This window comes from Onychostoma macrolepis, chromosome 16, assembly GCF_012432095.1.
Source record: "Onychostoma macrolepis isolate SWU-2019 chromosome 16, ASM1243209v1, whole genome shotgun sequence".
NCBI lineage: Eukaryota > Metazoa > Chordata > Actinopteri > Cypriniformes > Cyprinidae > Onychostoma > Onychostoma macrolepis.
Genome location: NC_081170.1, coordinates 6,904,557 through 6,931,564, shown reverse-complemented (window position 1 = coordinate 6,931,564; position 27,008 = coordinate 6,904,557). Strand labels below are relative to the sequence as shown.

The window sequence follows — 27,008 nt, the reverse complement described above, 5'->3', positions numbered from 1 at the left end:
ATTTTATTTTATTCTATTTTATTTTTTAAACTTGAAATTTGAAATGTTTGAAATTTAAAAGATCCTGTATTTTGCCTTTATTTTCAAGATTGCTTTCATCCTAAAAATTTTTCGAAATCCCTCTGAAACTAGCAAAGGTCAGTTACTTAATTACATCATCTTTCAGGAAGTGTCATCATTTTTGGTGGGTGTTCATGAATTTACAGAAATGTGTATCGTGAAACATCTCATTCAATCAAAAGGAGCTGCAGAAATTCCTGAAAGAAAGTTCTGCTTTCGACATTTCTCATGCCAAAACACTCCAAAAATAGCCAGATGTTGAGGCTTCTTTGAGCGTAAATTCAGAAAGTCCAGCTAAATTGTGAACCCAGATTAATTTCACACCACAGCTCGATCCCTCAGGACCTTGGCATGCGTTGTATCTTATTCTCGCCGCCACGGCGCCTCGTGTTGGTCCCGCAATTTGACTGACAGGTACAAATCTGTGTGAGGTGGAGGGCGCCTCCATCACGGGCTGCAGCAGATGGTTGAAATAATTAACATGATGCTGTTCTCATCGCAGGGGAAATCAGTGGCGTGGAGATCATGCCGCTGCTGCTTTAACACACATACAGTGAAGAGTTTAATGGTAACGTTAAATGAAGGGATTTAGAAGACATATGGGATTGTGCTGTGATGATGAAAAATGCACAGTCATAGACTTAGAGCAAAATATGTATTTCACTGGTGAAAATCAAGCCGATATTTGTCCACTGTCAATAAAATGAGGTAACTTCTAAATGAAGTCAACAATATCAACCTGACTACACAGGTTATGCTAATGAAAGTCATTTATAATGGATCGAGTCAAGTGAAAAACGCTAACAATGGCACGTTTTTGCTTTTAACGTTGCAAAATCACTGTAAACGAGTTGTGTGTGTGTGCAGCTAAATATATCCACGTCTGCCTCCAGCACATTTAAATATGATTTACTGCCGTCTGAACTTCAGCATCAGCATCAACGGCGGCTCTTGAAGTCGCAAGGCTGATTTTCTGCTGTATGATGCCACACCAACTGGCATTATGGGACTGGCTGCTATCCAGAGGAGGTGACTGTGACTGTGTGTGTGGGCGCTGTTAGACAGCTGGAGGAGTGGACGAGCATCAAGGCCATGCATTCATGTCCATCTGCTTGAAAAGAGATGGAAGGTCTAGTGTTGATAATGATGAAATTAATAAAGGCCAGAAGATACGGGAATAAAACTGCTATGAAATGACGCACAGAATAAAAAATGTGTTGTCAGGTACCCTAAAAATGTGGTGACATCTAAATTGACTGGTTTTATTGAAGACTTTTATGACAGAATCGATCAGATTGCACCAAAGAAAGTCATTTGTAATGATCAAATTACACTATTAAAGAAGCTTTTTTACACTACTACAGTACTTGAGCGAAACTTTAACATCAATGGAATCTTTCCATTCTACAAAAGGTTCCTTATACTGTAGTAGAAAAATGTTCTTTAGATTTTAAAAATGTTCTTTAGACTAAAAAAAAATGGTCCTTTTAAGATCTGTTCACTGAAAGGTTCTTCAAGGAACTAAAAATGGTTCTTCTGTGGCACTGCTGTGAAAACACTTTTGGAACCTTTATTGTTTAAGAATGAATGCCACAAAGGAACCATTTTGTCCCCCCCAAAATATTTTCTTAGTGTCAAGAACATTTGAATAATATAAACAATCTTTTTCCATTATAAAGAACCTTTTGTAAAATGGAAAGGTTCCATGGACGTTAAAGGTTTGAGAAAAACATGTTTATTTAAATTACATTTTCATGTTCCCATCATTTTTTTTTTTAAATGTCTGTTAAAATATTATATGTAATTTTTTAAATATTTTAAATATAATATTTTATAATAATAATATCATGAAAAAAACAAAACATGGCTGAACTTTAAAATCCTTGAAGGATGTGGTAATTTTTTTGTCTTCTAATTCTCACATAGAGAAACTGGAAATTTATTTCAATTTTACCTGCTTTGTCTACTCAAAATGTTTCAAGCAAAACATTTTCTTGTGAATATTGTTTGAATTGATCAATTTTCCATAACTGAAATGTTCTTTGAGAAAAAATGGCTATTCTATGGCATTACTGTGAAAACACCCTTTTATTTTTACGAATGAATGCCACAGAAGAACATTTTTTCCCAAAGAACCTTTCGGTGAACAGTTCCTTTTTTTTTTCCAGCATGAAGAATATTTTAATAATCTAAAGAACTTTTTTCCTCTATAAAGAATCTTTTATGCAGTGGAAAGTATGTTAAAGGTTCTTCATGGAACCTTCAATGCCAAAGAAGAACCTTTATTTTTAGGAGTGTAAAATAATTTCTCTTAGATTCTCATAAAAAAGTATTTTGCCCAGACTAAAAACTGAAAGCTGCCAATTATGATATTTTGATCCGCAACATGTGTGTCCTGCAACGCTCGTGTCGATAGTGTGAGATTACTTTATCATTAGCGCTGGTGTGTGTGGTGTTCTATAGAGACGCAGTGTGTATCTGAGTATAGCTACAGCATTATCAGTGTGCCATGTTCCCGCTGGTCATGGCACCGTGCCCCCTCCAGCATCCGCAGCGTGCCAACAGATGTCTGTGAGCGTGCCCGCTTCTCCACCCCGCCTGCCAAACCCGCGTTCAGCGCCAGCCCTCTGCCCAGCAACACACTTCCACACTTCTGCTCCACACCTTCTTCTCTCTGCCTTTTTTCTTCCCTTCTTCCTCCATTTCTTTGTTTTCTCTGCACTCGTCCTCTCCTCTTTTCGCTGCTGATTTCCATCCCTCCATTTTGAAGCTCGTCTTCAGTTTGTGTTTTGCTGTCTAGGAGCTGAAAACAAGTAAAACACAGAGACAGAGGTTAAAAATAATTTGACATTCTGAGACAGAGGACTTAGTAAATAAAACAAATTGATAGAATAATAAGAAATTAGTTCCTTTTTTCTTGACTTTGTGAGGAAAGTCACAAAAAAAAAAATGGATGGGGGGGGGGATTTTTTGTGTGCATTTTGCAAATGCTAATGCAACCCATGTTCTAAAATGATTATTTTTTATTTATATTCCTTAATGTTTGATTTCGCTTCACCTTTCCCCCCCCAAATATTGATTTTATTTATATTATCACTATTTAATACATTCATATACCCCACTGTCAGATTTTCACTGAAACTTAAATAATCAATCAGTCAATGATAAATGTAATATTTCAGAAATATTTCAAATTTCTGGATTTTTGAATATTTGTTAAATATGCACTTAAACAATAAAGAGAATTATAGGGAATTTATCAAGATTATTAGGATGATCTATATCTTGCTAATATAAATTATTAAAAATAATAATTATCATAAAAATCACAAAAGGTATTCTAAATGAAATACTATATTAATTAAAGTAGAAACAGTTCTACTAATCAGTATTTACCCCAATTTTAAGAATAACTCAAACATTGCATTAAACATAGTTTGTTCCTGTTGTCATAACTATAAAATTCTATTAAAATAAAATAGAAAATAAGTGATATTTAACACTAAGCCTTGAATATGCACAGACAGACAATGCTGATCAACTATTATATGCAAACCATCTTTCTTAACTCTTTTTTTCCTTCTAAGCAGTGAAAATGACACAAAATGCAAATTGAATTAGTTTTAATCTAATAACCTCTTCAAACGTACTATAAAAAGTAAAAAAGGCGTTATTGTTACCATAATGAGTTATTTATACCTGCTCTGACCCATAAAATGACTTTTGTTGCTGTCAGGTTGATTCAATCATATTAAATAACATTTCTGATTTTGACTGGTTATTTTAGATGTTACCAAATGAAGCGGATTATTTTAGGTTACCTGACAAAACGTTTTTTACAGTGCAGGCTCAAAGAAATGACAGCAAGAGCTGTGAAATATTGCAACATTTAAGCACTGTACAGCTTGTGAAACAGCGTGTAGACACATTAAGAGAGAACCCGATCTTTTACAGTTACGTACAACTGACAGTTTTCAAGGACAACAACAATTGTTCTGCACTTTTAATACATATTTAATCACCACTTCTTATAAGACTTCTTATTGCGGATGATCAAGTAAATGTGTGTATTGCATGGACTAAATGTTTGAAAGAGTTGCTTTTTTTAAGAAGTCAATTGTAAGTGCAATTGTAAATGCATCCTTACCATTAGAGAGAATCTTTTTTAATGAATAACCAGCAGATCACTGGTGTTTTAGAGCTTTTTTACATAATATAGTCCAAATCATTTTTATTGTATCTTACAACCAAATGATCAACATCTTTATTTTTATCCAAATCCTATTATGATGTTCAGCATTGAGCATAATATCCTCCCGAGGGGATTTATTTGCAGTCTTCCCTTCCGTTTAGGTTTGCGAGGATAATATTCAGTGGATATCAGTCACAAACAGCATATGAACTGGCTGTTCGCTCTGACAGAATAATTGCATTGAAATACAGCTGCACACTATTTCTGCAATACCTTCATTAAAGGCTGCCAAGGGAGGAAAATACACAGAATATCGAGTTGATTAATCTATAATTATTAGATTACAAACGGCCGGGCACAGTCCACAACAGTTGCGGTTAATTACATGCTTGCAGGGAGCACTTGCGCCCATGACAGATGTAACAATAACCGCATAATATCACATTTCTGAGCAGAGCTGCCAGTTAATCAGAGACCCTTATTCTAATGCGACCTAATATAATTGTCCGATGCATGCCGTTTTATCTGAAACATCTGGACTAGAACGTTTGGATTTGGTGCTAGTTATTCCTAGGTTGTTTTGCGGCGTGATGGTTTTGGTCAGTATATCCGCAGAAGCAGCAGCGCGACAAGAAAGAGAAGAAAAACGCATCTCTGTGTATATTTTCACAGAGAGGTTGGGTGTAGACAGCTCTGAGAAGTGAATCTACATCTGCCAGCCTCCATGCAAATAGCGCCGCCATCCTTAATAGTGAAACCTTCGATGAAAAACAGATAAAAATATTAAATATTCAGGCGTCCCTTTCACCCAGTATCAAAAGGCTCCAGATGTGCGGGGCCGGAGTTGTTATCGGGCGGCCAAACGACAGGCATTGAAAGACATTCCTCTGAATTTCAGACCATATAAAAGTGTTTTATACGATGCAAATGAATGGTAATTTTTGACTATGGAGGAGAAGCAGAGGGTGGGGGAGATGCCAATAAACCCTATCATTTGGGACTAAAAGTCCACAAACGGGAGACACTTTGGATTCGCCTTGCCTGTCTTCCCGCGTTAGATGCCTGAGATTGCCGCGAAATTAATCCATTTAACAATCTGTGGCTTAAAATTTAAGGATTTCCAGTTTTTTGGAATATCAATAAGTTCCAATTGAAGAGAGAATTCTTTTGCAATTCAGGCATGTGCGGGCGATAACGGAGGAGTTGGCATGGAAGGCAGGCAGAGATGGATTAATTATGCAGGGAACATGGAAATTCTGCTTATCAACGCTTAGCAAAGGAGCCCAGCTCACATAATCAGAAAAACCAGGATGAAAAAATATAACAATGCAGTGGCACCTTCCAGCTCATCGTCTTACAAGTTAGATTCTTCCTGTAATTAAAAACTAACATACAATTATATTCATATCTCATAGGCAGACTATGAGTGGTTATGCGTTAAATATCAGCAAGGGGTATAAGGGCTGAGGTGGGGGTATATATGTAAAAAAAAAAAAAAAAAAACACACACACACACCGTCTTACATGGGGATGGAGGTCTCTTGGGACGGATGGAAGTACTTAGCCAGGAAAACTTAAATTATCATTTAAAAGCCAGGAAAGACAAAGCTAGCGGAGCTCAGTGACACCCGCTTATTTACCGCAGGCAAGCGGGGAGGGAATATCTGCTCCGCTGCGTTCAGTTCTCACTTATCACGGGAAACTTTGAAGGGAACGTCAATGGATAGGCTGCGCAAATCCCAACAGAGCATGTGTGATTCTGACACGCGGACCTTTGGCGGTGTTTTCGCTAAAGCGATATGGCGAATAATGCCGAATGATGGGTCATTTCCACTTTTGCGTTTAGAAAACTGGGATTTTGCAGTAACGTTCGCAAAGCTCTTTGTTCCCGATACCGTTTGGTGTTGCAAGGAACAGGAATAAGGTGGCGAAGCTTAATCCAAAACAGACCCTGATTTCTGCTGTGTTTCTTTCGTTCTGTTGAAGATACCTCTGTTTCCAGTTTTGTTGTCCTATCAGAACCGCCGTTTGAGCCGGAATGACTATTACGACTACAAATGCAAGGATCATGGAAGTTTCAACACTTCACTCACTGTCCTTTCACCAGCAAGCACCAGTAGCTTTCAAAAGAGACTCCTTGCAAATACATTTCTTGCCCATGACCCTTCCAAACTTTTACATTTTAGCAAATCAACTGAATTAAATGGTGGAACAAAGCATTCCCACAATGCTTTGTGAGTTCCTTTGACCCAATAGTTCTAAAAAAGCCTAAAAGTCTGAAATTTCATTCACCTGGCATGTTAGCGATACATACGAGAACTGATGAAGTTTGCTTGTGGTTTCTTCTCCATGTCTTTCTTCTCTGCAAATGGTGTTGAGCGCAACACTGTGAAAGAATGAACAAAATAGACATTCTGTAAAGCTGAAAGAAATGCATTTAAAGGAATAGTTCACCAAAAAAGGACAATTCTTTCAGTATTTACTCACCCTCATCCTCCCATGCTGTTAGTTTTCTGTGAGACACAAAACTATTTTTGAAGAAAAAAGAAATCATATTCAACATCAGTCACGTGACATTGTTGAGACAATTTTTATTGTCGGTAGCATCAAATTTTAGCATCATTTAAATATTTTTAAATATTGAATTAAAGATTTTCTTTATGTATATTTGTGTCTATTTGTCTGTAGATGTAGTTATTGATTTATTTTTTTACATAAAAAAGTTTACTTACAATAAAAGCAGCGCAACACATGCCTTTTTTCCCATTGATATGTTAATTCAAATGACATGTTAGAATTTCAGCAAAGGGGGGTTTTCCGTGAAAAATGTTCCTAACTTTTTTTTTTTTTTGTGAGGAACAAACTAAAAAATTTAACTCATTTTAGAATATATTGAAATACACAAGTCTTGGAAAATAGCACACTGTCATGCACACTAATCCTTATTACTATTTTTTGACCATTTTCAACTCTCTTGTGTGTTAAGACTACTTTCCAAAACACTAATTTCAGTTTCTTCAGTGTTTCTTTATCTAAGTTCATCTGCATTCATCTAACTGGTGTTTACTCTCGTATAGCAACACTATTCAGTCACCGGCTGCAAATCTCCGTTTTTTGACTGCAATGAATTTTCTCGCCTGCTAAGATGTGCCTAAGATGTGCCTCTTCCACCTTCCTGAAACACCTCATGTCTGCCCCTTTTGACACAGACCAGCGAATGAATGAAACCAGGGTCAGGCGAGACCAAATCTCCTCAGTTCATTTGCAAGATTCCTGCAGCTTTGAGGGATGTACCGCACCTGTTGCCGATGCCTCGATTCCGTTTTTTTGATCGGGACGCTCTCTGACAAAGAGCAGAAGTGGAGGCAGAATAGAAAAGAGAGAGTGGATGAGATCCTTATCGAAAACTCTCCACTGGACAATGAATTTTTCTCCACCATTCAAATGTATCGGCGAATGCTTGAGCGGTTCATTTCAGCCGATCCCGTGGGGCGACAATGGACCGGAGAAATGAGTGATGCTATCTCTCTCCTGATGTCATTTCCCTGATCCGCCTCATCCTCTGGCCCTGTGTACCTCCATTAATTAGAAAGCAGAGGGATTTCCACTCATCAGCTCATGGCTTTCTGCTTGTCTACTATCTGAAGACCTCTTTCCGCTGCTCAGGAAAGTCAGAAGGGAAAAACAAGCGTCTGTTTCGACCCTACGGCTTTTAGGCTTCAGGGTGGAAATGGCATTTAGCAATTCAAAAATATTCATCAGAGTCTGATAAAATGAGAAAATAAATGAAGTGATGAAGCTTTGCTTGGTTCCCCGTGACTGAAAGTTTGATGGTTCACCTAAGAGCGTGTAAAATGACTCCTATCAGTGTCACAAAGATTAATAATAGGTAGTTTCTGATTAGTTTTGTGCATAATGGACCAAAACATGAAAATCAAACATTTTTAAAAATCTTTCAATTCTGGACAGACGGACGGACAGACAGACAGACAGACAGACAGACAGACAGACAGACAGACAGACAGACAGACAGACAGACAGACAGACAGACACAGATAGATAGATAGATAGATAGATAGATAGATAGATAGATAGATAGATAGATAGATAGATAGATAGATAGATAGATAGATAGATAGATAGATAGATAGATAGATAGATAGATAGATATAACTCTATTCATAGTTTGAGTGGATAGATTTGAAATTGGAAAAATGTTCTAAAATAATAAATCAAATAGAAGTGTTCAATCTAAATAAATAAACAAACAAACAAACAAACTAGTTTACCCAAATAGATAGATAGATAGATAGATAGATAGATAGATAGATGATAGATAGATAGATAGATAGATAGATAGATAGATAGATAGACAGACAGACAGACAGACAGACAGACAGACGACAGTTGATAGATAGATAGATAGATAGATAGATAGATAGATAGATAGATAGATAGATAGATAGATAGATAGATAGATAGATAGATAGATAGATAAGTCAGACAGACAGACAGACAGATAGATAGATAGATAAATAGATAGATAGACAGACAGACAGACAGACAGACAGATGATAGATAGATAGATAGATAGATAGATAGATAGATAGACAGACAGACAGATAGACAGACAGACAGACAGACAGGCGACAGATGATAGATAGACAGATAGATAGATAGATAGATAGACAGACAGACAGACAGACAGACAGACAGACAGACAGACAGATAGATGATAGATAGATAGATAGATAGATAGATAGATAGATAGATAGATAGATAGATAGATAGATAGATAGATAGATAGATAGATAGATAGATAGATAGATAGACAGACAGACAGACAGACAGACAGACAGACAGATAGACAGATAGATAGATAGATAGATAGATAGATAGATAGATAGATAGATAGATAGATAAAATAGTGAAAAATACATATTCATATATGGGTAATATATTTTTATTAAAAAAAATAAAAATAAAAAATCACTTAACATTTTTTAATCTAATTAAAATGGACTATTTTAGCAAACCTTTGTTTAGCAACATGCTAATGCCAAACTCTGTTGAAAGCAACCACTAACAAAATTTCAGCATCATGGCAGCGATTTATGCACCCCAAACATTCTCTTAAAAAAAAGAAAAAAAAATCTAGATGTAATAATATATTTGGGTGCATATTCACCCAAAACTTAGGAGGAACAAATATTTAAATAAACACAAAAATCTAAATAAAGAAAAGGGAAAAGACTGATCATTCTGCAAAGCCACCGGAGGGTGGAAGAGGCAAAAGTGTCATCAATTTTTCATTCTAAGCGGCAGAGCTAAAACGACCAAATTTTTCTGTTGTCTCTGTGTCTGTGAGGACGCTCAGGGGCAAAGACCTGCAATTAGCAGATATGTGGGTGGGCATCTCCGACTGCATCGAAGCACGTTAGCACAATGACTATAGATGAGTTTAGAGCGAGTCTGAGTCTTAGACGTGTCAGTCTCCTGTCTGCAATATGAAGACGTTAACGCTGATTAGTCTCTCTAATTAAAGCACGCTCCCCTGACACCAGAGATACATGAACTCAAGGCTTGCATGCAGTCGTGTGGGGGTGTGTTTATATGAAAGATGTCGAACTGCAGCCCTATATTAAGATGACGTATAGTGTTTGTGTGGCAGTGCCCAAACTCTATTCATAGTTTGCGTGGAAAAGTAAAAGTTTACGGTCAAGTTTCTTTGTCTAAAGTTTTGCACCTAAAATCCCTTATATACATAAAAATAGACACTTAAAAATATCCCTAAAGAAAATTTTAGTGAACACTTCTTAAAAGAACCATTTTTTCTTAGTGTGAAGAGCATTTTACTAATCTAAAGCTAACTATTTTTCACTATAAATAACCTTTTGTTCAGTGAAAAAGGAACCATCAGTGCCAACAAAGAACCTTTATTTTAAGAGTGTAAGACAACATCTGAAGCTATAAAATGAATGTGGATACTGCTGATCAGATTGCTTGGTCTTGGAAGAATTTGATGAGAATTGATTTCATATTAATGAAGTTTACGCAAATTAAGTCTCTCCAAAAGTGTTTGGAGTAATTATTCACTTATCCTTGTTCACAGGCAATATTCACACAAAATCATGGCTTCTTTGCTTCCCTTGGCATGTTTAAGAGAGTTCATGAGGGAAGTAGGTCTCTGGAATGTTAAATGAGTCATTCTTTTGAATCAATTTTTTTCAATGAATCGACTCCACATTGATCAATTAATGTCTTGGGAAGCAAAAAGCTGTTTATTATAAACAAATGTATCATTAAAATTTCTTTAATTTAAAATGAGTCATCGTCCATCCAAAAGTAAAAAAAAAAAAAAGAAATATTCAGATCAAGAACTGTTTACAAGCAAGAATAATCCAAAACAAAACAAATATATCGCTGGATTTTGATGTGAGAGAACAACAGGGAATGAACTTTTTCACTGGAGAAAGCATAGACAGGTTAAAGTTCAAATGATTCTTACAAGCACACAGCTTATCACGTCACAATTACTGATTTACTTTTGAATTATTGTGATGTTTTTATCAGCTGTTTGGACTCTCATTCTGACGGCACCCATTCACTGCAAAGGATCCATTGGTGAGCAAGTGATGTAATGCAAAATTTCTCCAAATCTGTTCCAATGAAAAAACAAACTCATCTACATCTTGGATGACCTGAAGGTGAGTACATTTACGTTTTGGGGTGAAATACTCCTTTAAAGTTTATCAATAACCTATATTTTGGAATGTGGGACCACTTTTATGATATACTGTAAAAAAAAAAAAAAAAAATGTTAAGGCAACCAACTTCAGCAGATTTTTGAGTTTGCACAACTTGTTTTTGTGGGAGATTCTCAAATTTTTGTTGTATAAACTTAAAACGACAAATTGAGAAAACTCAAAAATCTTCTGAAGCTGGTTGCCTTAAAATTTTAAGTTGGCTCAACTTTTTTTTTTTACAGTGTGTCTTTTTGGAAGCTTGAACACTTGATTAACCATTAACTAAAATTGCAAATAGAGAGTCTTCTCTGCCTAAGAAAGTCAGTCATACAGGTTTAAAATGACTTAAGGTTGAGTAAAATAATCACAGAATTTTTATTTTTTGGGTGAACTATCCCTTTAACCCCAGACGCATGTTCTAATAGGAGGTGGATCTGACTGCGAGGCCTCCTCGTCTCTTTCCCCCTCCCACACAGGTACATGACTGAGCAGAAAAGGAGACGCTTCATCTGTGAGATTAGCTCTGGCAGGCCGGCCGCTGGACATGGACTTCTGGACAGACTTAGTTCTGGGTATTGAGATCCACTCGCAGATGACAGATGAAATCTGTCTCCTCCGGCTGGACGTGTAGCTGCAGGTGATACATGATCACAGATAAAAGGACATGAGGTGGATGTGGGGGATGGAGACTACGGGGCCCCTGATCTCTGTCGTGCTGATGTCACTGCCACAGGTGGCTCAATAACCCCGCCCCTAACTTCCAAACAACCAATCACACGCTTACAACCTATCCAGTCATCCCCACTGAGCACGTATTGTGTGTGTGTGTGTGTGTGAGAGAGAGAGCGACTCACAGAAGTTTTATCTCATCCCCATCTGTGTGGTCTCAGGCACGATGATTTTGGACCACAGCCACGTCAACCCTCATGCCATCCAGAACTAGAGGAAAAGAGACAAAGGGAGGAGGTGAATGGATGTCATTTATAAATACTGTGTTCATTCTAGTCCTATTTTAAAGTAGGGCACAATAATAATAATAATTATAATAATAATAATAATAATAATAATAATAATAATAATAATAATAATAATAATAATAATAATAATAATGTTTTATTTTTATAGCGCCTTTCAAGAACCCAAGGTCACTTTACAAAATAATACAAGCAATTGGCAAACAAAATACACCAAACAATCAGAGGGGACATTCAGACAAACAAGTGTTGACAACAAGGAACTACATATAATTAACAAGAGGTCATGCAATCATATAATGAACATTGAAAATGTCAAGAAAATGGTCATGTGTCATACAGACAGAAATTGAGAAAAGTGGAAGCAGAGAGGTAAAAGAGTTATTTAGAGAGCAAAGTGAATAGATGAGTTTTAAGTTGAGACTTAAAGGTCTGGAGAGAGGAGGCAGCACGAATATTATGGGGCAGCTTATTCCATAGCTTAGGGCCTATAATACTGAAAGCCCTACCACCCACCGTAGAGAGTTTATACTTGGGCACAACAAGCAAGTTATCATTGCTAGATCTGAGAGTCCGTGCAGGAACGTATGGTTGCACTAACTCGACTAGGTATTGATAGTTTTCAGTCACGTGACTGGCTCGAAGACTTGGAGGGCAAAACATCCACAATACTGCAGCACAAGCATGTCAATTTATCATCTGTTTCCCAGCCGCAAATATTTAGATCAACTCTCAAATGAATAAAACAAAGGTATTTCTGAACAAAATGCAAGTTCTGGCCATTTGCAATCCATATTAAGCACCCGTGGCAAAATTTCAATCATAAACAGTGCGACAAAACGTTGTAAAAACAATTAAAGTGCCTTAATATATTTAAATCAGTAATATTAAAAGATCAAATTCAGTAATCACTACATTAATGATGCATAATTTACACAGGCAAGCAGATGAGGCCGGAATATGAACGCAGTCCGCTTAACGGTTCAGTGTTTTCCTTCTAATGGTTTTCTATGGGAAGCCATTTAATGTGAAACTTTGCACATTGCGTTTACATTCTGGCTTCATCCTCTTGCCTGTACAAAATATACATCATCAATAAGGTGTACATTGAATCTTGCCTTTTAATATCTGCGTTTTTGCCACATTACTACTTGATGCAAACTGCGTAAAAATAGCTGGCGGTCAGTGGAGCAAAGCTTCGTTTTGCCCGCCAGGTGGGCGTTCCTATAAGGGTGTGACGTCACGTGAAAACTATCAATTGAGGTGCGAGGCCGTGATGGGCCTTATAAACTAAAACTAAGAGTTTGAACTGAATATATTTGGCCACCGTAAGCCAGTGAAGTTGGTGAAGGATGGGAGTGATATGTGCAGATTTTTTATTAAATGTAAGGGCTCGAGCAGCAGAGTTTTGTACCATTTGGAGACGATTAATAACTTTGGCAGGTAAGCCGCTATATAAGGAGTTGCAGTAATCCAATCTGGAGGGTATAAAAGCATGGATAATAGTTTCAGCATCTCCAAAATTAAGTGAGGGATGTATACAAACAATATTTCGCAGTTGGTAAAAGCATGATTTAACAATCTATGTGAATCAAAGCATAGCGCAGAGTCAAACAACACTCCCAAATTTCGCACAGTTGTTGAGGGCCTAATCTGGACACCATCGATATCCATGAAAATGTCATGCTGGGAGGAGCTCTGTGATTTAGGGCTAACCAGCAGGATTTCAGTTTTGTCTGCATTTAGTTGTAAAAGGTTATCTGACATCCAGATTTTAAGTTCTTGAAGACAGTAAACAATAGAAGGGGGTGGGCAAACTGAGCTTGTTTGAACTGTAAAATAGATTTGAATATCATCAGCTATGAAACTATGAAAATTGAGACCATGACGCCTGATGATCTGACCCAGTGGCAGCACATAAATGAGAAATAAAAGTGGATCAAGTACAGAACCTTGGGGTACACCAGGTGAAATAGTGACAGTGCGAGATCTATTCTTGTCTATCCTAACGAACTGCTGTCTATCAGTGAGGCTAATAGATCCACCTTAAAAAAACATTTCACCCCAAAGTCAACAGAAAAAAATAATACTTTTTTTTTTAATGCAAAGGAAATTAGTCATTCTGAATTTTAAGGAATATTAAAATCTAACATCTAAACACTTAAACTCTCATTTTGTAAATAAATTACAAAATAAATAAATAAAACATAAAAAATAAAATAAAATAAAAGTATTAAACTAATGAGAATCTGATGAAAATTGTAACTGATAAAAAAAATAAAAAAAACTTAAACGTACCTGACACCTGGGTATTATACAAATGTATAATTTTTACAAATTTGTGATTTTTGTCAACTTTATTTCACTAAATAGACCATTAATCTACTCTCTCTCTCTCATATTCTTACTAATTTATCATTATTATATAATTTATTATTATTAAATTAAATTAAATTAATTAAATTATTATTGTTGTTGTTATTATTTTGTAATAGCCCTAAGAATTTGTTACTATTGTTATTATTTTTAATTTCAGCCTGATGTATTTATTTATTTTATTTCACTAAATAGATTATTTGTCTGTGAAAAGAGGAGTTCTTTATATTTGGTGAATAGGTGAACTTCACAAAACACATTTCACCTGAAAATTAAGACAATTAATCCTATTTTAAGGAAGATTAATGCTACAAATATATATAATACAGCAACTAATTATAAAAATGTATTATAAAAAATATATATCGATTTAAATACATTTGAATTTTGTTTTGGGGTGAACTATGACCTGGACATGGACATTCAACCCCTGTTTGTGACACTGAACTCATTTTAACCCTCTGATCTGTTTCCCCTTACATTAGCTTTATGTTGTATTCATTTATAGGCCACTGTTCTATCAACTTCAAAAACCAAAACATGTAACTAAGGTATGTTTTCCCATTTTTAATATTCAAAGTTTTGTTCCATTAAGTAAATTCTGCATTTTCCCCAGTGTTTCTCTCTCTATAAGATGATCAGCCCTGGAGGCCTGTAGTAGTGTAATATAGAGAGCTCCGACTCACTGCTCTCCATTTATCTTATCACAGCAGGACACCTGTGGAAAGGGTGAACACTCAACAATTATGTGCTTCTGCCGTAGAACTAAAACACTGAGAACACTCTCAGGAAACCCATGCAGAAACGAATGGACTCACTGAAGTTAGCGAAAGAGAAACCTAAAGGTTTGGTTTTGACAGTCTGAAAAGAGGATCAATGTCTGAGAATGAGATGTAGTAGTTTAAGAGCCTATAAAAAGCAAGTTTAATAAAAACACATAGTAGGACAAATTCATGACATTTCAGACAAGATAGTAGTCTCAGTTGTAAACTGTGCCAGACTTTATGAAGATAATGAAAACTCTTGCTATGTGAGACTTTAATGAGAATACAGGGATTTAATTTTAGCCACATTAAAGTCAAATCTGTAGGGGGAAAAAAATCTATAACTAAGTATTTAGATATTCCTGAGATATTAAATATGGGATTTTTTCTCCCTCACAAAGGTCAAAATCCCAAGCTAATGCTCTAATCACAGGTTCTTTATTCAAATGTTCTGGTCTCTAGTATTGCTTAATTAATTTCCATAATGAAACATTTAATCAGCTTCAGAATCCTAGGCAATGATACAGAGATTTCTTAAGTTCTCTGTCAGGAATGAAACATGTTTCGGCTAAAAAGAGAGAAGGAAAGAGAGCGAGAGAAATCCAAGACTTAACCCTGACTCCAAAGCCATCAGTCTACCAGCACCAAACGCTTTAATTACCTTCACCTTGATAACGTGCTTAATTGCTATTGCACTTTTGTAATGTTTTTTTTTTTGTTGTTGTTTTTTTTTTCCGGGCCTTTAGATTATACTGCACCTCACCTTTAATAAATTTAAAAATAAAATGAAATGCCTTGGAGGTGTTTAATATGTAGTTATATAGCTAAATTAATACAGCCTTCAGTAAACTCATGTTTTCACATGTAAAGACTGGCATCGGTCTGTAAAAGACTCATGAAAGCAAAACAAAATAGATTGCAGATGAACTAATAATAGTAATAATATTAATTTGAAAAGATCAAACTGCATTGGTTATCAACAGATAAAACTTTCTGGATATCCACAATATCTGAATTTGGCCTTTAGTCAGAATGAGAATGTTTTCATTTCTTTGGCAAGTGGTCCAAGTGTGAAATGAGAACTTATTTTGAACGATGTGATAAATGTTTACTTAAAAGTCTGTTTTATTGAGTATTTTGTGTTTGTTTTGGTAGGAGTGAGTAACACCTGTGTGGAGTCACGCTAATGGCCTTTTTAACGCTCTGCTCAAACCCATTTAAGCACCAATCCTTTCACGACTTCCTTCATTTCTGATGTAATTTCCTCCCTGTAATTACTCTTTTCGTTCCCCTGTTTATCAGACAATGTACCTGCAATGGAAATATAAGACCTTGACTAGCCTTTCGCCGGACAAAAACAAAATTTAATTTGATGTGTTTGGCTGTCGAACATCATTGTTGAAGGGATGCAATTAAGACAATATTATCTGTTTTTATTTTAGTGTTGGAACTGGGACATGTGGAACCTTTATGATAAGCAGTGAAATAAAACTGGCCGCTATCTGTAACGGTGACTTCAGTGGCTTCCAGCGCAATTAACGGCGCATTGGCGGTGTGGAGATTGCTGGACTGCCCCGTTAACGCAGGATGCAGATGTGATTGTCGGCAAGCCAGGTAAGGAAGCAGCCGTTTCCTAAACGCCATGATCCCTGTGTAAAACCACAGACCCCCGGGGTATTAGATACTCCACTTACATGTTTCTCAGTGTTGGTCCCTCAACAGCATTTCATCCAATCCATTTCCTAAAAAAAAAGAAAATAGACATAAAAAGATATTGAAATGGTATATATCCAAAAATATTGTATTACCATAGTACTTTGTATACTATACAATATACTTTGTATTGTATAGAATGACTGTTTTCATGTATTATGGTATTTACTTCAAAAAAGTACCATTGTATCACCATGGTATGTTTAAATAAAAGCAAATTCATAAAACAAACAAAAAACAAAAGTAGAAACGTTTGTTAGTGTGTGTGTGTGTGTATATATATATATATATATATATATATATATATTTATACCATGGTCTGTCTGAATACTGGATTCTGATTGGCTGGCAGGTGTTGATTAAATTCGTTGAACCGCACAGGTAGTTCCAGGTTAGTTTAATCACGTTCTATATTAATGCGTTTCCTATAAACACTGGTAATCATAGTAACATACAGTTACAGTTAAATAGTAATACAGACGAAAATAACCGTCATTTTTATCGTTCCGGTCAAATATTGCAGCGCAAATATTATTAACATCTTTAATATGTGAATGCTGGCAAATGACCATGGCATAAACGGGATAATCAACGGCTAGCTGTGCATTAAACGATTTGAATGCACTTCGCGGAGGCAACCATATATATATATATATTTTTTTATGTACCATGGAAATCTGTATTTATTTATTTTGTTTGTTTGTTTTGCTTGTTAGGGACAAAATTGTTTAAAATGTCTTAAAAATACCTAATTTTACACTAGTAGTCCAGGGGACATTGTGTAAATTTTTCAAAAATACATAGTATATTAAATAAATAAATGCCTACTTCTGTTCACATAATCATTATTCATATACCATGTTCTTTATGTAATACTCTTGTCACAAATCCTGTTCATGCACTTCCGTTCGCTCACCAGCAGAGATCACCCGCTCACTGCTATGGACTCTTGCACCACACTAACTGTTGCACTTCACTCCGGACTACAGTTCCCATCATCCATTGCACTGATTACACACACACAGCTGAATTCAATCAGACATGATACATAAGCCATGGACTTCCTCTTTCTCACTGCCGAGTATTGTTCTCGGACTCTGTTTGTACCTCGTCTGGACTATTGCTCATGTTTCTAGATTACCCCTGTTGTCAAGCCCTCTGGATTTTGTTTGCCAATCGATGACCTATGCCAGCCCTTGGAATACTCTTTGTCTTGCCTTATACATATCTGTTTGCTGATGCTCGACCCTGCCTGTTTATGACCACGTCTATGAATAAAGCTTTTTTCGTTACAACTCTGAGGTACTTAGACAAATGCCAAAAATGTGTTATACATGTCCAAAAAGAAAATGTTGATACCTTTGTACCATTTTGTGTCTTTCATTTTTCCGTTTTAATTGTTCTTGATGGAAAATTTTGTAGAAGATTTGCAAGATTTGTTAGCAGGAAAACGCTAACAGCAATGCTGTCAGATCTTCTTTCAACATCAGCTGATAAAGAGAGCAGAATGGCATTTATTGACAAGTAGAGGATGATTTAGAAGAAAACATCCATGCAAAAAGTAGGCTGTGTTTGTCAGGACTGCATCCCAACAGCTGAATTCATTCTCATTAGAGGCATTCGGGCAGCCTCCACAAATCCCTGGTGGCCTCTTTTATTTGTCAGACTCCTGTGCAGTTAAGGTGTTGAGATGCAAATTTGTCTCCCATTAAAATCTGTACGCGTGAGTAAAAGAGGTCTCCTACAAACTTCACACGGCTTCATGAAGCAACCCAATCCATTGCTCGTGGTTAACAGGAACTGCATGATTTTGTTGATGCATTTTTAGTGGAAAGGGAAAGTGACTGTGACTGACAAATTGCCTGTAAAGAGGACAGAGTTATTGTAAGGTTTATAGCGTTTCAAAACTCACCATGTATGACAGTATCACTTTCCTAGATAACTTCGCCGAAGTGCATTAATCAGGATCTAAACATCAACTAAATGAATATTTTCATTTACTCACCCCTGTTTTCAATCATTCTTTTTTTTTTTTTTTTTTTAGTTTTTATTCAGAACCTGCTCCATTTACAAAAATGCGATGTGACTGAACACAGTACTAAACACTTTTGTACTGTACAGTGTGACCAGTCCATCTCCTGAGAGAACATTTCTTTTTAGTGAATCAAAACAAATAACGCAATCAGTAAGCTAATGACTCACAAGAACCCTTTTTTGCAGTGAATCAAAACCTAGCATGATCAGTAAGGTCTGATTCACAAGCAAATGACCCATTTGAATAGTTAATGGCTCGTATGAACCCTTTCTTTTTAGTGAATCAAAACAAAGTGTGCGATGAATAAGGTCTGATTCACAATCAAAAATATATATACCTGATTCCTGACTTAATGACTCTCATGAGCGCTTTCTTTTAAAAGCGATTCAAAATATACAGAGAAATTAGTGAAATTTGACTCTTGAACAAATGATTCTTTTGAATCGGTTCTATTTAGTATGACACAAACATACAGCACGACCAGTGAACCCCTACTCCCAAGCAAATTATTCTTATGATACACTTTTTTTGGTTAATCAAAAACATATTTTTACAAACATTTTTCAAACATACAAAAACAATTTTGGGGAATCGAAAACATACAGTTTGAACTAAAGTCTGATTCCTGATCTAATGACTCTCATGAGCCATTTTTTTACAAATATGAAATTAAAACATAGTGCAATCAGTGAAATATTATTTTTGAACTAATGATTCTTTTCAGTGAATCAAAACTTAAAGACTGATCAAATCATAAGCGAAAATCTCTTATGAGTCGGTTGTTTTAGTGAAGTAGAATTATTTATTTATTTTTTTACAGTTCTCATTCCAAGTGGTTTCTGTATTCTATACTGACCCCAGATGCCCAGAAAATACCTATTTCTTTTTAGGGATATTTGAAAATTTTGCCCATTAAGATGTAAATCAGCTGAAGAACATTTTAGTTTTACATCAGATCCTCTCTGCCACTGTTGGGTTGTTATACTATTTTGAGCAAGTCCAGCTTTTCTCAGACACAAGCTATATGTGACTGTCAAGCGTTGGGTGTCCCAGCAAAGGGAAATTAATGGAGTTCAGGCGGCAGAATTAGTTCTTGTGTTTGGTAAGCGTCTGTGGGTGCCAGAGCGCAGGTGGACAGCTGTGGGGGACGGCTGCGTCTCTCATGCTTTACTGCACAGGACTCTCTCTTTCTCTCTCCTACCGCACACAGAACATACGCTGTACCTGCAGCTTTAACATTCATATGCAGCGCTCTGATTGATTGTGTTGACAGATTAAAGTGTGAATCCAGATGTTTGGAAGCACTGATAATTGTGTTTCAGTTCAGTATTTCAATGTAATCCTAATGCATCTGAATTAGGGGTGGGTGGCAATATTGCATCATATTATAAGTCCTTTTATTACAGGAGTGGTATGTATAAAAGTTTATACATATATACAATTTAATTCAGTAGATTCTTTTATGTAAAGACCTTTTTTTTTGTTGAATTTCCAACAAAAATAAAAGCTGTAAAAATCATGATTTTATCATAATCATATATATATGTACAGGCACACACACACTTATTATTACTATTGTTATTTATCTATTTATTATTTATTTATTATTTTATTTATTCACTAAACATTATTATTCACTAAACCATTAATCTGAAATATACAGCTTTTCTTTTTTTTTTGCTGGAAATTTGAGAATTTTTTTGTCAGTATATAAAATCATTTGCTGAATTCTATCATTATAATTATTAAATATGAAATTTGCTAATAAATGAAAGTACTTCATATCATCTTTTGGCTTTAATTGGGTGTGTGCTACACAAACACAGACACACACACACACACACACACACACACACAGAAACACACACACACACACACAGACAGACATACTTAATATGCAGTATTTTTTTTTTAAAGAAATTCAACAAATCTACTATCTACTAAATAATCTACTGAATTAAATATTAGCTTGTATTTCTAAATAATCAACAAATAATCTAAAAAAAAATATTTTACAAATGAAAAGTACTAGTACTTTAGTACTTCACATTATGGAACTCTGGACTTAAAAGTATAAAAACATTCAAATGAATAGTGTATTATGAAATGCATAGTTGTGAATGAATGAGAACCATTCAAAGCTGTTGTAAATACCTAATTCACAATTTATGGATAAAATCATGCCCCACCGTCTTTTGTTAAATATTCTGGTTCACTCAGAAATACATCATGTTACGGATGAAAAATGGACTGCAAACAATGTATCATGTTGATTTAATATCTAAAAGACTGTGCACTTCACCTTCAAAGAGTCTTGTACACAATTTTCTCTGATTCTCGATCTGATTCTCTGTCCATTCTTCCTGTTTGGACTGGATTGGGACGGTTGGGCAGATCAGACTGCAGAGCGACAGGCCTTGTTTCTTCACCAAACCACAATTAACAGGAATGGTTATTATCCTTGTCCTGCGAGTTCCCTGCAATGCAAATCCCAGATAGAAAGGGTTGGAAAATTATGCGAAAACTTGGGAGGAGAAAGTGGCTCACGTCTGTTTGCCGAATTAATCGCTTTCTAAATGGCTCCGGGCCAGGCAAAAGTTAACATTTGCAGTTTCAAAGGTTTTCAGCGCTTGCAATGAGCCATGAAATTACTGCATGCTGGTGAAAATGGCAGCTGATGAAAAGCCCACGGAGCAGGTCCCACAGGCGGACAGGCGGCACGGCGCGGGAGGGGAACGCAATCGCCCTCGCCTGCCCGACAGCCACGTGGAGGAAGAGGAGGCAGTGAAGGTGCTGCTTCTGAGGAAGTGCTCTCTGCAAATGACCCAACCGCATGGAAATACCTATCACAATCAAATAGAGAAGATGTCCAGGTATAACGTCATAAAAATTGTGATTAATAAATTATTAATAAATGCTGGGAACATATATATTTTTCAATATAAAAATAATATTTTTATAATTGATTTAATATTTACATTTTTGATTTTACATTTTAAATTCCATATACAAGTTTATTATTTTACAACTTTTAAAATTATTTATGAATTTATCATTTAAAATTAAAACAATAGTTCATCCATATATATATATATAATTTATTTATTTTTACTATTTTTCTTATGCATCTTCATGCAGTCCTTACAGACAGTCCAGACTGACCAGAGACAGACAGACACACACACACACACACACACACACACACACACACACACACACACACACACAAAACAAATAATAAAAAACAACAACAACAACAACAAGAGAACCATAAAAGTATTACACTATACACTATAAGTCATCTGAGGCCATATGGAAGCTTTGTGTTAAATTAAATAATTTTTACCAATTATTTTTACATCTACTGCAGCTCTCAAATCAAATTCTCTATTGTTCTGCAAAGTCATGAAGTCAAAAATGGCTTAAATTTTGGTTGTTCCTCCCACAAAACTGTAGTACGGCTTTAGTAAATTTGTAATAAAGTGCACATGGACTAGTTTTATTACAGTTTAAGTACTTTTTTGCCTTTTTTGTCAAAATGGTGAGTAAATAATGATTAATTTTCTTTTTTTTAATAATATTTATTTTAAAATGATATACACACATGCATGTATATATTTAAGAAAAATATGTTATGTTTATATATTAAATATACTTATATATAATATAAATTATATGAATACAAATATATACATATAAATACAAGTAAATATTTTCAAAATATATACTCTATGTGTGTGTATTTATACATACATAATAAATACACACAGTACACACACATGCATTATGTAAACAAAAACTTTTATTTTGGATGCGATTAATCATGATTAATCATTTGACAGCACTAATATATATATATATATATATATATATATATATATATATATATATATATACAAAATGACCTGATAAGATTCTTTCGGATTCTTGTTTCTTTTCTCCAGTATTCTTGCTGCAGGTAATGACCCATCCATGACCAATTACCCTGACGTAAACAACCTAGGCTTTTGTTCAGCACACACACGTTCTGCAGGAACACCGAGGAGACGCCTGCAGGGAAAAAGGAGGTGCAGCTCCATGAAATACTGAAACACACCGTGCCAAAAGTGAAGTTCCTCTCCAGTGAGGAGGTGCACGGCGCTACACAGATTGCCTGCTTCCACGGGCGTAAATATTCTGATTGATTTCAAACATGTTGAAACCGACTCTGAGAGACGCCTGTTAAGCATTTTGTCTGGAAACGAAGCGTTTTATTAACAGGGCTGCTTTTATTTTCGAATGTCGGGATTGTTGACATCCTGAGGGTTGTTTTTTGGTTTTATTGTCAACATTCTGACTATGCATGCCAATTTATTTTTAGCGGCGTGTATGTGTTTCTTTGTCTCAGTATTAAGGTATGAGAGAGCAGTATGAGAGATGTATTCCTGCAGCATGGTCGGATGTGCATAAAGTGATTCTTTTGAATTCAACCCAGAGGAATCTTTCCTCAGAGATTATATGTTCAAACACATCTTTATCATGTTATCCTTCTCATGAAACCCATCGCATTGGGCTAAAACTGGAATGGCACATGGAGTTTTTGCTTATCTAAAATTTACTAGGATGTTTTTTAGTAAATAATTTCCCCAGAATATTTTTACATGAGCTTTATTTGATATCTCCTTCCTTCTGTGCTTTCCTAACACATCTCAGAGATTAACACTCGTCTCAAAGCCCCGTGTGTGTGTATGTGTGTGATGGGCTACTTACATTTCCACGGGCAGTTCTGTCTGAGCTGGATGTGTCACATGATGCCAAAGCTGGATGTGGCATCTCCATTTAAGTGGCCGCTTTATCAATCAGTAATGATAATAAAGGCATTTTCTGTGGTATTGCACACATTTGAGTCTTAACTGCATCATCCAGGTCTAAGAACCTGCTTTAAAAATAATGAAAAGGAAGAGTGTTAAAGCTGTCCAATAACTACAAAATGATTCACTAAATGGCCCAAAATTGTTCAGTTTTTACTTTGAACTATGCATTTTAATCAACTAATTAACTCAATTTCACCATGGCTGTGTTCATACATTAAATGTGAAATTAATTTGTAATTATGAGAGAATTGCAGGGGAATTCGTGCTGCTCCAGACATCACCTAATGCTGCTAATAGAGTTTTAGAGTATGTTTATCTAGCCGTTGGAGTATCAGTGACATTTAAATATGTTATGCCTGGAACAGGAATCGTTAATATGTTATTGTTAAGTCAGATTGAACGTGTACAGGATGTGTTGGATATTTATAAATGAGCACTTAATTAATTAAAGAATGCATTAGTGCTTAATGCGAGTTGTTAACTTTCTCTGCACCCTCATTAATACGAGCCCTATGGGGATTGCAGAGCTACATTTCAGCATCCTGCAAAGCTGTGCTCGCTCGCTTTCCCTCATACTCCTCCCTTTTCCTCCTTTTTTTCTCCTCACCTCTCATTTTCTGAGACTGACGGCTGACAAAGTAATTAATCACCTGCAGACAGGAAGCTCTTCGGATGTTGAGCAAATGACTGGTCAGATCTGAAAAGATATAAGGGTGTTTCTTCATGCGACTTCATGCACTTTTTATATCTCAAGGTTTGGTTTTATTGAAACCAACAGATTTAAAGCCCCCCCGCCGCCCTTTTATATAAAGGTTACATTGAAACAAATTTGTCTCTATTGTAAACAAGTACAGTAACTACAAAATAACTTGTTTGTGGACACCACAAATGAAGTACAGTCATAATTTGTGTAAAAAAAAAAAAAATCATCAAATAATTTTTACACAATCCATGTCGAAATTAATTCTTTTTATTTAACTCTTTGTTCACATCATAGAGTGAAAGTCAGGGACAAAGGTAAAACAATAAAACTGACAAATAAAAAATGATACATGGGCAGCAATGATGGATTCATTCAACTTTTTAGTGTGCCTTCATTTATTGTTGCTACATTTCAAATCTCTTTTATATTATTAAAAAAATGGAATAAAAACTGTGAAAAATGTGGAAAAAATCCAGAGTTGTGAGATATAAAGTCACAGTTGTGAGAAATATTAGTAATTGTGAGAAAGTTAAAATATGAAGCGAAAAAGGTGGCACTTGTGAAGCACATGGTTACAATTATTAAACAATTACATATGATTTTATTGTTTTAGCCTTATCTTAAACTGTAAAAATCCATTAAAAATCAGAATTAATCTTAAACTACTAAAAAAAATCCAATAGAAAAATTCTAACTAATACTACAATGGTCTAAACAAAGAGTTAAATTAAAATAATCAACAAATTTATAATTTATATACATTTGGTGTACACAAACAACAATTATGTCATTAAGTAAGTTTTTAGAAGTTAGTGTTACCAAGGACACAAGAGTCAGAGAAGAGAATATGAAATATGAGACACGATGTATGAAGAAAACTCACTGTAAATATCACTTTTGATCACCGTTGTATAGAAAAAAAGCTGCCTGAAGATTCTTCAAAATTCTCCATTTGTACTATAAGAAAGAAGAAAAAAAAAAAACAGGTTTGGAATGACGTGAGTAAATGACCATTTTCATTTTTGGGTGGACTATTCCATAAAATGCTTTTGTAGACATCTGCAACTTCCATCAGTTATCTATTGAAATGAATAGAACTTGAAACACATCTGAAGAGTTAAACTCTCCTTGAGTATGACAAAAGCTCACAAATGTCACCATGTTCTCACACACACTTCACTGACGTGAAGAGCGGAGAAATGTGCAGCAACGGCGGTCCCAACACGAGCTCACCGCGCAGAGCAACAGCATGCTGAGCAGCCAAAGGGCAAACAACCCCCCACGCCACTCGAGCGCTTCCGCTCAGGCCTGTTCCCTGCGGAAGCCACCGGCTCTGCTACTGGCTCGTAATTACCATCGGCTCTCCAGAACGTTCCGTGGCCTCTCCATCTGTCCTCTCAGCGACAGGCAGAGAAGCTCCAGTCACCTCATGTAGCATTTAACAAATGGGAGGCTGCCACCCGACTCAGCTGAGGTTCAGGCACTACAAGGGGGCAACGTTCCCTGCCTGGAGGAAGAGTATGACAGGTGCACCTGGAACCACCTAGAACCATCACGAGCAAAATCAAGACGTTAGTAGAAGTCTAAAGTTTTGGCGTACACTTTACTGTTAAAAGTTTGGGGTCAGTAAGATTTGTTAATGTCTTTGAAAGAAGACTCTTAAGCTCGCTCTTAACTTTGGGACCAGTTCTCACTGTTAACTAACTATTAATTACGAATAAACTCCTAATTTGCTGCTTATTAATAGTTAGGTATGGAGTAGCATTAAGGGAACTAAAATATGGTCATGCAGAATAGGACATCAATATTTGCTTAATAAGTATTAATAAACAGCCAAAATACTAACAGGCCAATAAGCGACGAGTTAATAGTGAGAATTGGTCCCTAATCATGTCACCCATTTATTTACAATAAATCAAAAATGCAGTAAAACAGTAATATTATCACACATTTAGAAAACTGCTTTGTATTTTTATATTATTTAAAAACGTGATTTATTCCTGTGATGCAAAGCTGAATTTTCAGTATCATTACTCCAGTCTTCAGTGATTTGCTGAAACATTTCTTATTACTATTAATGGAAACTGATACATTTTTTTTTTCAGGATTCTTGAAATAAAGGATAAATAAAATAAATAAAAATTTGAAACAGAAACCTTTTGTAAAATTAAAAATGTCTTATATACATAATATATTTCACACAATATAAACAATGAAAGCATACAGTGACCAGGAATGTACAAATTTCACAAGACATGCCATAAAAGTGGTCCATATGTCTTAAAAGCCATTGCACCCTTGGTCAAGACATTTAACTGGAATAATAGTATCACGCGTTGTTTGTTGCAGCTTCACCATTTACACACTTCACCATTTTAATTTTTGTCTTAATTATTTATTTGATCATGCTTTAATGACTTTTATCATTTAATAGTCATTTAAGAGCTTCTTTCCAAGATCTTTAACACTGTACATGACCAAAAACAACCAGTTTATACTCAACAAGTATTAAGATTTAACCTTCCCTAGTCTTATTTTTCATAAATCATTGGTACACATTATTCTAAACAAATGATGTTTGTTGAAATCTCT

The 27,008-nt window shown here is 35.6% G+C and overlaps 1 protein-coding gene across 15 annotated transcripts in view; it reads right to left on the bottom strand.

Moving 5' to 3' along the window:
* zfpm2a (zinc finger protein, FOG family member 2a) overlaps positions 1–27,008 on the bottom strand; it is a 239,909-nt gene that overhangs the window by 168,612 nt on the left and 44,289 nt on the right. For 8 of the 15 annotated variants that reach the window (XM_058747492.1, XM_058747498.1, XM_058747494.1 and 5 more), the window contains 12 exons: positions 25,650–25,959; positions 25,300–25,373; positions 24,364–24,410; positions 23,610–23,778; positions 22,766–22,910; positions 21,513–21,703; positions 21,163–21,337; positions 16,807–16,854; positions 11,853–11,937; positions 6,740–6,780; positions 6,567–6,638; positions 2,725–2,863 (listed from right to left, as the gene is read on the bottom strand). In XM_058747492.1, the coding sequence (XP_058603475.1) occupies positions 2,725–2,863; positions 6,567–6,638; positions 6,740–6,745 (217 nt within the window). In that variant the 5' untranslated portion in view covers positions 6,746–6,780; positions 11,853–11,937; positions 16,807–16,854; ... (5 more) ...; positions 25,300–25,373; positions 25,650–25,959. The other 7 variants (XM_058747493.1, XM_058747496.1, XM_058747489.1 and 4 more) reach the window with 7 other exon arrangements.